Below are 12,902 nucleotides of genomic sequence, written 5' to 3'. Positions count from 1 at the left end.
GTAGGTATATGTATCTATATGTTCATGACACGCACACACCTCTATATATTACTATTCTATACTTATAAAGTGACTAACATTAATTACAATTTTCAGAGGGGTAGCTGTATTAATTTGTTGCAACAAAAACTACAAAGAGTCTTGTGACACCTGAAAGACTAACATGCATTCTGACATAAGCTTTCATGGATGCTGTCCACTTCTTCAGATTCATAAAGCGTTAACCTCAAATTGCTGGGGGAGTGGGGGAGATGTAAACTGTATTGTCAGAAGGAACTGAAATGCAGAAAGTACAGTCAGGGCTAATTACCTTAACAGTTGCCATTCACAAACCCTTGTTGGGTGATAAGTGAACATCATTGCAGTGGTGAGCCAATTAACATATGTAGTGTGATAAAAACAACAATACACCTTCGTCCTTATTCAAACCATAGGAAATGAGTTGAATCTCATGATGAATTTTACTTCAGCAATTTTGCATTGATATCTGTCTTGGAATTTCTTCTGTTCAAGAACAGGCACCTTAAGGTCATTGACAAAGTGTCCTGGGAGGTTGGAATGTTCTCCCGCTGGTTTCTGAACATTGCCATTCCCGATGTCCAATTTATGCCCATTTATTCTTTTGTGTAGAGACTGGCATGTTTGTCCTATGTGAATGCAGTAGGGCATTACTGGCAAGTGATGGCATATATCGCATTGGAAATTGAGCAATTTTCTGAGCCCCTAATGTTCTGGATAGCATTATTAAGTCCTGTAATAGTGTTGCCAGAATAGATAAGGCATCTGTGTCTGCCACAGGGTCTGGTTCCTGTGCCAATTTCTGTTGCGAGGTCTGTTGCTGGTGAGTGTCCTGTTTAGGTTGGGTGTCTGTCTGTAAGCAAGTATAGGCCAACCACCCAAGGCCTGTGAGAGGGAAGTGTCATTGTCCAGAATGGGTTGTAGAACACTGATGATACATTGGAATGGTCTTAGGTGGGACTTACATGTGACAGCAAATGTCACCTATAGTGTTTTTGTTTTCTCTTCTGAATCTGTTCTGTAGTATATTATTCCTGGGTACCATCCTGACCCCAGGTGATCTGTTGTTGTTTTCACTTTGTTGGGTGGGTATTGTAGTCCAAGAAATGCCTGATTTGAATCTTTAAACTGTGAGTCCCTGTTTGAGGAGTCTGAGCAGATGCAGTTGTATCATAGGGCTTGGCTGTAGACAATGGATTTTGTGGCTGTTCTGGGTGGAAGTTGGAAGCATGTAAGTATGTGTAGTGGTCTGTAGGCTTCCAATATAGGGTGGTGCTTATAGGTCCACTATATGGATGCACCATCATATCCAGAAAGTGAACCTGTTGTGTGGATTGTCATAAGCTCAGGTTGATGGTGGGGTGGAAGTTATTGAAGTTCTGGTGGAAATTCATCAAGGCCTCATGTCTATGAGCTGAGATAATAAAGATGTCATTAATGATTCCCAGGTAGAGAGGAGGCTTTTGGGAACAGGAGCTGAGATAGGATTGTTCCAAGTCACCCATGAAGATGTTGGCATATTATAGGGTTATATGAGTACCCATGGAGTGCCACTGATCTGAAAATACATGTTCTTGCCAAGGGCTATCCAGATATTAAAGTATTCTGTGCCTCCAGGCCAGGAATCTGATAGACATGATACAAAAGGAAAAAGGCTTGTGGAGGAGAAAGCAAGCTTTGGAATAGAATCATAGAATTGGAAGGGGCCTATAAGACCATCGAATCCAACCCCCCGCTCAATGCAGGAAGCCTGATTCCCAGGCAGTCTCCCATCCAAGTACTAACCAGGGCTGACCCTGCCTTAGCTTCTGAGATCAGACGAGATTTAACTGCTGTTTCTCTTTCACTGACTGTTGAGTGTCCCTGGGTTGTTTAGCACACCAGAAGGAGGTGAACAGTTGAGAGCCAGCACATTTGCTTGCTCCCAAACAGTCCATGGTTAACAAACCATGGGTTGTTTCATCGGGTCGCAGTAAGTCGCTTTGCATTTGTAGTGACATTTTCCACTAATTAGAGAAGTTCCCGTAGCTTTGAAACTTTTGTGTTTTTTCTGCTCCCCTGCCCCTTAATTCTGGAGACTTTTGGAATGAAATGTTTGTGTTTGTATCTTCTTACACTCTGTCATAAGTGTAGAGATGTAAAATTTCCGGACATTGTGAGGCCACTGGGGGGAAAAAAAGTGGTGGTGTTGTTTTCCGGGGGGAAATGGACACTTTGGAGAAAATTGAAAAATAAGCAATACTTATTTTTTTACCGCTCTTTCCAGATGTAAAGTCACTTTGTTGCTTTAAGACATCCTTCCCCAACCTGGTGCCCTCCAGGTACTTTGGACTTCAGCTTCCATCAGCCTTAAGCAGGAAGTTTGACCATTGTAGTCCAAAACATCTGGAGGGCACCAGGTCAGGGAGTGTTGCTTTAGGAACATAAAGCAGCATTTCTGTTCCTAAAGTTATTTTATGTATAACTTGGTTTGCTCATAATATATTTTAAAACTTTTAAAAGTAGTTACTAAATTTGTAATTATTGTCTAAATACTTTTACATTTCAAGTACCAAACATGATAATTTGATGAGCAAACCAAGATATATATAACATATGTTAGGTTCCTGTTTAATGTCTGATCAGAGGGAACATCAGCAAGTAGTCCCTGAGACATCTGAATCATCCTAGAAGCCAGAAGAAGCAGGAAGAACTGGAGGCAGAGGAAGACTGGTGTACAGCATCTGTTCCTATTTGTTAGGAAGTTTAAGAAAATTCCTAAACCTGTTCCTGCTTGTGGGATGGAGCTTAGGGAAATCTAATCGGAAGGAAAAGCTATTGAGATTTTATTTAGCCAGGAAAGACTCAGTTTAGGAATGACTACTAGTAAAATATACTTTAGATAAATAATTTTAATAAGGAATTAAAGAAATAACTATGCTGGCAATCTTACGGAGAGGATTTTAAAAAAACATTTTCCCCAAGGCTTCATTATTTCCAAACACTTTACATTTCTAATCTTTGTATAAAAGTGTTCTTATTACAGTTTTTAGAAATCATTTTGGCGGGAGTAAAGGCTGGGTAACAACAGATAAACACTTTGTCTTAAATTCTAAAAGAACATATTTCATAATCCAGAGCTGTTCAATTTTTCCATTAAAAACAAAAACAGTCCTTGGAAGAAAAAAAGCCCTAATTCTTCTGGTTTTTTCCTGGGCCTTCACATCTCTACATAAATGTAGCTCTTTTATCGCACTTTAATCATGAAACCTATTTTGTGTGCAGTGAACAACCATCAGTTGTAAGATGCATTTTTTAAAAGAACAAATCCAAATCTTAAAAAATCTGATATTTTAATCAGTAAGCATTAGGCACAAAGGTTCTAAATTAGATGAGAAGACCTTCATTTAATTTTGAAAGGAACCAACATATTCTCTTTCCATTTGCGATAAAACATTCCAGTATTAATCGTTTTAGACTGAAGGACAATTCGTCATCCAGCTGAAACAGGCTCAAATGATGTGAAGTGCTCCGTTCATTTATACAAGTCTGGGAATATGTGATTAAAAATAGGCTTGCACTTTACGAACCTACTGAAGCTGCCTTATACTGCATCAGACCATTTGTCCTTCTTGCCTAGTATTGTCAGATAACTAGCAGTGGCTCTCCAAGGTTTCAGGCAGAGACAAGTCTTTTCCAGCCTTGATACCTGATACCTTTTAATGGGCAGGTGCCAAGCATTGAACCTGGGGGCTTCAGAATGCAACAGAAGCCCTGAACTATAGTCTCTCCCCGTGCTTGAGTTCGTGTCCATAAAATATTGTTATCCTAGTAACAGATCTTTTAAAAATGTGTGCAGTTTGTTGTGAAATTTCACTGAAGAGCAAAGACATTGTATTTTGACCCAGAATGAATTGTCTGTAAATAAATAAACAAAATAGCTGGTGTTGAATTAAAACATGGGTGGAAGTCTTGCCCTGCAATGAAACAGTGGCTGGGATCAAGAGACTCCTGTGAAGGTATGATGAGGTGGAAGTCGGTTACAGGCGTTTTTCTTTTGGTAGCAGCTCCTCTTGTCTCACGGGCTTCAGAGAGCCCCTCATCTTGAAGTGATGGTAGTGCTTTGGGGGGCTGTTGCTAGAAAAACCTCCACAAGCATGCAGAACAGCATGTATGACACTTTGGATCCCTGCCAGGGTTAGAGCAAATATAATTCATAATGTCAGATGGCATCTAAGGTCGTCATTATAAAAACAACAACAATTAAATCGGAACTGTGATGCTTGGTAAATTCATGGAACTTACCCAGATGATTGATCCAGCTATGCCCAATTACATTTTAACCCTTGGAGTATAGTCCTACAGCTTTATTTAGTACACTTTTATACTGTCCAATAATCAAGAGTTCTCTGGGTAATATCTAGGCAAATTAAAAAAATATAAAATACAAAACAGTAAACAATGATAAAAAGAGCACACAAAACCAACAGAAAGGGGTAAAAACAATGCAGCACATAAAAACCAAAGTAAAACCAACAGCACAATAAAACAGTGTGAAGACCTAAAAGCACTAAAACCAGTTATTTAAATGCCTGGGAGAATAAAAAGGTCTTCACCTGGCACTTGGAAAGGCTATAACATAGGCTCACCTGGCACCTATCTGGGGAGAGTGTTCCTGGGTCTTCCACAGGGAGGACACCACCACTAAAAATGTCCTCTCCCTACAAGCCCCATCCATCAGTCCCAGTAGAATTGAGTCCTATCTGCTTTATGGACAGGGAGATAGCCTTGCTTCCATTTGCTCCTTTTAAGAAGAGAAACCTGTGCACTGCGTCTGTGTCATAAAATGATGGAAGTATTGCTGGTGACAGATGGAGAGTGAATCTCTGCATCTGAAAGAACTGCATTAACATGCTCACACTACAGTTGTTAAATAAGAAAATGCCCACCCAGCAAAATAAAACAAAAGATACTGTGTTGAACAAGAGCGGTAATGGTGAACTGTGTTGTGATCGTTGTGATACAGTTCTCAGCTCAAGAAATGTACCAAAATTTTTATTTTAGGTTAAAATGCAAATAAAACTGCATAGTTTGTGAAGAAAATACATTCAAACACAATGCACTTTTGTTCAATTAAAAAAAAAAAAAGCATTGATTGCAGAAATGGAACAGAATGGACTTATCAATGAACACATGTGAAACTGACACAGACAGGATAGTCTGATTCGTCCATCCCTATGCCCTGGCAGTGGTGTATTTGGAATGGGGCACTGTCACCTGTGATTCAGTCTGGTTCTGGTGGGGTCTGTAATCCACCCCCCCGCACGTGCACAACTATACATGTGCACACACATGCACACCCCTATACACTTATAGTTGTTTTGTTTGCTTTGCTATTTTACCACCGGCTTTCCAATGCATAGGTAATGCATTACTTGCCTTTTGTATTTTAACCTTTTTTGAACAGTTAAGGGCACTGAGAGGGGAAATTATTTCCTATCTTTGGTTTATGTTACATCAAGTTTCTTCATGAAAATTGAAATTGGCCCATTCCATCTTGACGAAACAACTATATAGCTGTTATAAAATGGCCTCTGGAGGTCAAAACAGGACTGTGATGCTATAAAGTTACTGAGCAATGTGCCCTTGAGAATATGAACTGTGACTAATGTGTCTGCTTAGCTCTGTTATGTATTCCTCTTCACTGTTTAGTTTCATTGAGATTCAGTAAAGCTCAATGTTACACTGGCATGTTATTGTGACAGATGAAAGACTATTTTAAGAGAGAAATGGGGAAGGGAACTTGACACACTCTACCTGTTTCGAAATCTCAAGGTTCCAGGCAGCTATGTATTCCTTAGGTCTGAGTGCAAAAAAACAACAACGAAAACACGGTATGTAACTCACCTGTTTGGCAAGGGCATCCAGGATGTACTTCCTCACCTTCTTCTTTAAAGTCATGCTTGCATAATTACTTTCCTCTATCCCCTACACATGCTATAGAATAGGCAGAAACTGCTGTTTTGGAGGGAGTGTGTGGAGGCTCGTTAATGGTCCTTATTACCGCTTACAATTCAGTCAGCTTCTAATTTATCAGGCTACCTGCTTGGCATTCCTATTTTGATATTGGCCACTTTTTATTTAATGAAACTTTTAAAAAAATGAACGCAGTACTTTGCACCAGCACTGCAGCCCTTTCTACCCCCATGCTTCACCTCAGTTGCTATATTCTTTCAAAAAGGTATGCTAACAAAATATTGTAAAAAAAAGAACAACCTAATGTTGGATGATCATCTATTAATGTTGGCATAAGTGGCAAGGAGAAATGGCTCAAGAGGAAGCAAATTGGATCATTAATTTTGAGCACAGCACTAATTGCACAAGGAAAATACACAACACAAAAGTGCAAAGGTTTTTCATGGGTCCATTTATTTCGTGCTGTGAAATAGCGGGAATGTAATAAGCCAGTCGCAAAATTCAGTGGAGATAAATTATGGCTGGACTGCATTTTACATCAAGAAAATCATGCCATTTTCAAGACTCCAAAGGCACTATCCTTCCTCGCACTGATGAGACAGGGATTACTGTAGGACGTGAGAGAGACCTGTTTCTCTCCCCCAGCGTGCATACAAGCACCACACTGTTACAGGAATAGGCAGTCTGTGTGCACCTCCCATATGCCTGTCCACCACCACTCTCCCACTCAGCCAAGGACATGAGTTCAGAGGAGGGGCATGTACATACCTCCCATTTCCTTTAAAGGCCTGGCACACTGAGTACCCATGCCAAGGGCAGATGTAGGGTGAGGGGCAGAGCTCTTGTGCCTTGTGGATTTCTCTCCCCCTTGAAGGCACTATAGTCTCATGGGAAAGGACAGAAGCCTCCCAAATCCTTTTTGTCTAGGCATTTGTATTGTCTTTTTTTTTCTTTTTTTACTAAAAACTACTAATTGGCAGAGATGCCCTAGTATGCACAGGAAGAAGATATTGGACCTCTTGCCCTTTTGCTTGCAGTATATTTTTGGATACCTTTTGGAATGTACAATGTTTGGCAGCCAAGGATGCCAAAAGCTTCAAGGGCACACTCAATTGATCTAAACACTTCTTCATGAGCAGTGATAATGCCACAGCCCCACTCTGGTTTCTCAGCATGTAGACACTGTGTCTCTGCTTAAGCAATAGTATGAACATCAACAGAAAGTATTAATTCAGAAAAGTTGTAAATTAGATTGCTTCAGATTTTCCATGAGTAACTTTGGTTGGAATGAGATGTTTGCCTTATCTTCATTCATTTATTACATTTCTATGCTGCCCAGTGGCTAAAACTCTCAGGGCACTTCACAGCATATAATAAAAAATAATATAAAATCTTTAACATTCAAGAATTTAAAACAGTTTAAAAACAAGCTAAAAACAGTAAAACTACCAAGACCTGATAAAAAAACTAAAATACTCCATCATATGCTGTCAAATGTGTGGGAATAGAGGAAAATCTGGCACTAAAAATAAGACAATGTTGCCCCAGACAGACCTCACTGGGGAGAGCATTCCACAGTTGGGGGGCCACCATCAAAAGACTCTCTCTCTTGTTGCCATCCTCTGAACCTCCCTCAGAGGAAACACTCAAAGGAGGTCCTCAGATGTTGATCATCTGAACTGATATCAGGCTAACATGCAAAATGCATCTTTCTATCTTTTTTTTAACTTGCAATTTAATATCTTGCTTCAAAGTGCAATGTAGCTTATTCATATGGAATAATATTGTATCTATTTTTCATGCTCTTTGTATACTATAAAACTGGTGATTTCAGGAAAACAAATTAGTCACAATATGCATAAATTTTCCTTCATATAAATGTGAGCAGTTCTCAAGACCATTATATAGACTAAACATTAATCATTTATCACGATTTAAAGAACTTAATTGGTGGATTCTGATTTCATTAAAAATGCCTGTGTTTTTGTAAGTATCGGACTGAAGAGATTAGAGCAGCTTTCCCCAACCTGGGTCCCTCCAGATGTTTTTGCCACCAACATCTATCAGCCCCAGTTAGCATGCACAGTGATAGTAGTTATCAGGCAAAACATCTGGAGGGACCCATTGGGGAAAGCAGGATTAGAGTTTATTTCCTTTTGGGAGCTCAACTCTTTCTCTGAATTCCTTATCTAATATGCTACTATGGGTGACACGTTGTAGCTATATCTGCGCTATACAGAGCCATTGATCGGCCTCAGCTAGAGGGATGAACAGTAGAAGTAGAAATTGTGCCTGACAAGTACCAGGAGTGATGTGTAGTGAATGGCACAGTACCAGCACCACAAGAAGCCATGCAGGTGTCGGAACAACTGTAATTTTTCCCTTCCTCATACTTGGTAGTCTTTGGTTTATGAGCCTTTAGTGGCATCAATTAAAACCCCTCCTTTCTTCTTCCACTTCTCATTGAGAGGCAGAGTAGTATAGTGATTAGAGTATTGGATATAGACTAGGGAAACCCAAGTTCAAATCCATGTTCAGCTACAAAGCTCACTGGGGGGGAGGGATCATGAATACTGCCCCCCCCCCAAGGTTCTTGAAGGAAAGGTAGGATCTCAGAAGCTAAGCAGGGTCAGCCCTGGTTAGTACTTGGATGGGAGACTACCTGGGAATCAGGCTTCCTGCATTGAGCAGGGGGTTGGACTTGATGGTCTTGTAGGCCCCTTCCAACCCTATGATTCTATGATAAAAATGCAGTAAATTCCTTAGGCTGTCTTAATAAAAATTGGAAGTCTTAGGCACGGGCTTGTATTTTATTGATTTGTATTGCATCTAATGCAATTTCAGGTGCGCCATCAACAAATAAATTAACGACCAGGTCTGTTGTCTGCCTGTGCAATCAGTGCTTCAAGAGGCCACTTGCACCCTGGTCCCAACTGCCATTATCTTTGCACATGTGCCCACAGATGTGGTTTTCAACCCCATTTTTATTTGAGGAACCCCTGTAACATATTGTGATATCATATGGAACACCAACTCCTTGCTCTTCCCAGTGTAAACTAAACAAAGTTAAAACTGTTAATAAATAATTTAACAACATACAAATTTTTCATGAAACCCTTGTGGGAAGCTCACAGAACTCTGGTTGAAAAACATGGATCTGTGTAATATCCAAAAAATGTTTTATACCTGGAACTGGGACATTGGAAGCAGCAAAGAGAGGGTGATGGGAGGGAAGAGGGTCAGTGAGCCTGACGTGGCTCTTGGATAGGGATGTCCATCACCAGGAAATCCATTTCATTTTTGGCTTGATGGAGTTCCCCAGTGTGCTCAACTCAGCTCACATTTGTGGGCCAAGCCACGGGTTTTTCATGAACTCTGGGAATTTTTTCTGTATTTTTTAAAATTTACGCAAATTGCAGATGGATTTTGCATAAATCTCTATTTGCACAAATAAAAAATATGGAAAATCTGTGAACTGGCCTTACTCAATGCAGATCAGGTTGGACTGGTTTGCTGAAAGCAGACTGAAGTCCAGGGGGCCGAATGAAGGGAAGCTCATCGAGCACCCCCAAAATAGATTCCTCTGACATCCCTATTCTTGGGTCACCAGTTGAGGGAGAGAACCAAAAAAGCTAGAAACTACTTTGTTCTGTCTCTCTCTCACACACACCAACTTAAGACAGGATTCTTTTTGAATGGTTCCCTGGAATATGATGGGCAACCTATGGCTTAATCTCTGAAACACTAGGTACTGCCTTTTAGTAGTTAAGAGAAACTTTAGCTGTAAAGATGGAAGATGGTGTACCAAGTGGAGCATCTGGCAGCCTTTTAATGGTTAGAGCTGACTGAGCTCTTTAATCTACACACTCAGCACTGAATTAATATTTTCTCCTTTTCCGTTATACTTTATTGTATTCTTTCAGCTCCTGAGGGCTGGGTATTGAACAATCGCCTTCTCTGAAACAGATGTTATACAATTAGCATAGAATTGTAGCAGGTTCCATACATCAACTTAAAGGGCTGTCAGCTAAAGCTGTGTTAATGTGCATGCATAATACATCTGATGGGGAAGTGCTTTTTCTAATGAACAACTTCCTTATGAGATAGGCAAAAATCTGTGTTCTCTTGCTAAAATACTTAGTTCCCTTGCAACATAATCTATACATTAATACGTTTGAAACAGTGGCTAGTGGTGGAGGAAGGGGACAAAAAAAGAATGTACCTTGAAAAAAATAAAAATAATGAAATTCTGCAAGATAAGTCATGCTGGCTCCATTACAGTTAACAACTTTGGGACCACTTCTCCATGATAGAACTTTGTAGCACAGACGTACTTACAGCACAATCCACAGATGTTGTCTGCTCTTGTGAGATAGTGCAATCACCCTTCCCCTTTGTTAGCAAATGCAAACTTCAGGCATACCTGGGATCCTGATACTATGCAGCCCAGAAGCCATAGACTTGTTCTTGGTCCTGTCTTGTCCTTAGCCTGTAAGTGTTCAAACTAATTGGAAAAGACCAAACATTAATTTAAAACACACACACACACACACACACACACACTTTTCATCAGATTCTAATAAACATGTTCAACAACCAGGACATGTGGTGATGGAGTTGTAGTTCTCCTCCACACATCACATCTTGATGTAATCCAGTTTGCTCATCATTGACTACATTTACTGGCAGGGTCTCTCCAGGGTTTGAGACAAGGATCTTTCCTAGCCCTGCTTAGTGATGCCAGGGATTAAGGCCGGGACTGCAGCAGCCACCAAACTCCTCCCCATGCTGCCTCTGCTGCAGTTTTGTTGGGAAAGATGGCACATAAGGAGCATCACCCCAGCATGCTGTCTTCCCCAGCACAATTGCCCTCATGACTTTCACTGGTTCCCCTTCCCTCTGTAACCCTATTCCTAAGTGTTGAAGGGCCCTCCAGAACAGCATGGGTGTTGGCATGGGGTTGCAGAGAGAAGGGGGAATCGGTGGAAATTCCTTTTCACCAAGCATATGCCCCGCTGTGTCAAAGGCCCTTCTGTGAATGGAAGGATCCAAGACACAGTTTGTACCTTGTTTGTCAGTAAATGTAATTGCACTTTATGCTGAATCATTACTCTTCAAGTAAAACACTTTCACTTTCCTGCTCAGAACAGACGGAGCAAACTTTGGAGTGCATGGGCGGATCCATCTGACCATTTCTTAATCTCTTGAGTTTTCCGCCACTGCAAGCTCAACATTTTTGTGTCATTTGTGTGTTTCTTTAGTTGAGAAACTGGACTGTTGAAGAACTTCAAAGGAGACTCGGGGCACTTGATCCTATGATGGAGCAGGAGATAGAAGAGGTTCGCCAAAGGTATCAGTCAAAACGGCAGCCAATTCTTGATGCAATTGAAGCAAAGAAAAGACGCCAGCAGAACTTCTGAGGAAAGCTTGGCAGTAGAATAGATTCCATCATCCCTAACAATAAACTGTGCTTCTATTACTACTGTGTAGGTGGATTTCTGTTTTAAATGTGTTAGCAAAGCAGGCCAATGTCTGCTCCCTTCATTTACTGTAGCACCTTTTTGAGCTCAGGAACGCCATTGTGTGGAGTCCACGTGAACAGATTATGCTGTATTTCGATGTTAGACATGTTTTAAGTAGATTGCATGTGCTTTGGAGGAGTCCTATTACTGTTTAGAGCTAGTCTTTGTTTTTATGCATCAGTAGAACAATCAGAAATAGACTAAAGAATGTTGGTGCTCAAGCTTTTCAGTCAATTTCGTAGGTTTGTTTTCTACCATATGAGTTTATTATGCACTATGATGTTGAACGGCTTCATTTCTTCGTGAAAGTAGAATGATATGTCTTGTTGGATTCACTTAGGTTGGTGTGCAAGGATGCAAATGTCTGCTTTTTAATGAAACTCTTGAAGTGTTTGTGAAACACTTCTCTATTCACATAACTTTATCCAAGAAAAGATGCATCATTTACCTTGTTCTGTATTGCCTGTTCGCACCAACCGCTGTTTATTAAAGTGCCTCATCTTTCATCTTTGCCCTGTTACTGTTTTAATGGTACTCTGGAAATAGTTTTAAAAAGAAGTGGTTCACTGTCAAGAATATGCAACCTGTTCCAATATTTGAAAAGGGATATGAACTTCTTTTTGTCCCTTCCAAAAGCCTGTAAAAGCCCCATGCCTTACATTGCTTGTGGGTTCCTGGTCAACAGCTGGTTGGCTACTATGTGAACAGAATGCTGGACTAGATGGGCCCTTGGTCTGATCCAGCATGGCTCTTCTTATGTTCTTAAAACATTGTATTTCAAGCCTGCATTTCTGTCATTTCTACTGTGTATGTATTTTGAGTGAATGTTAATACTTTCTGAGTGATTTCTTGGCACTATTAATATATACTTCAATGTGAAACCAATCCATTGCTCAAGAAAACATGAATCCTACAGCCTCTGTATTTTTTCAGAATCCCTTGCAGCAAAGGAATGTCAAACTACTTGCAGCTCAGGAAATTACAAACTCCCTCGAGATAACAAGAGGTTTAAAATATTTAAGGAATTGTAAACATTTATAGACTTTGCTATTTTCAGCTTAGTTTGAGGCTTCCAATATTAGTTTTAAATGTAAACTAGTGTGTGTGTTTTGGTTTATTTAGAAAGGTTAAGGATGTCAGTTAAGATTAAAATAAAGTTGAGTTGACCCACAAGAACTATTTCAAAGTGCCCCATTAGTAAAAACGTGTATGTCTCAAGTTTAATAAAGCAATAGCATTCATAGGCAGCAGGACCTCTACTGAAGTAAACGAGGAGTGTGCAAGAACATGCCTGATGTCTTGTGCAATTCTCACTCATTAGTGTTGGATTTGCACATGCAAAGGTCTTGGTGGAATGTGCCAGTGACTAATTGTGGCCGCCCTGGCTTTCAAAAGTGTCTGCAGCAT

General features: G+C 40.2%; 1 protein-coding gene across 2 annotated transcripts in view; it reads left to right on the top strand.

The window, feature by feature from the left end:
- The window catches only part of STK4 (serine/threonine kinase 4), a 111,474-nt gene extending 99,473 nt beyond the window's left edge, over positions 1–12,001 (top strand). For both annotated transcript variants that reach the window (XM_084853986.1, XM_084853985.1), the window contains one exon: positions 11,235–12,001. In XM_084853986.1, coding sequence (XP_084710112.1) covers positions 11,235–11,393 — 159 coding nt within the window. In that variant the 3' untranslated portion in view covers positions 11,394–12,001. The remainder of the gene's footprint in view (positions 1–11,234) is intronic.
- The last annotated feature ends 901 nt before the right edge of the window (positions 12,002–12,902 follow it).

The sequence above is a fragment of the Heloderma suspectum genome, chromosome 4, assembly GCF_057233095.1.
Source record: "Heloderma suspectum isolate Gila_16-S chromosome 4, 16-S_ref, whole genome shotgun sequence".
Classification (NCBI taxonomy): domain Eukaryota; kingdom Metazoa; phylum Chordata; class Lepidosauria; order Squamata; family Helodermatidae; genus Heloderma; species Heloderma suspectum.
Note: the sequence above shows the minus strand (reverse complement) of the source record. Positions and strands in the feature narration are given on the sequence as shown.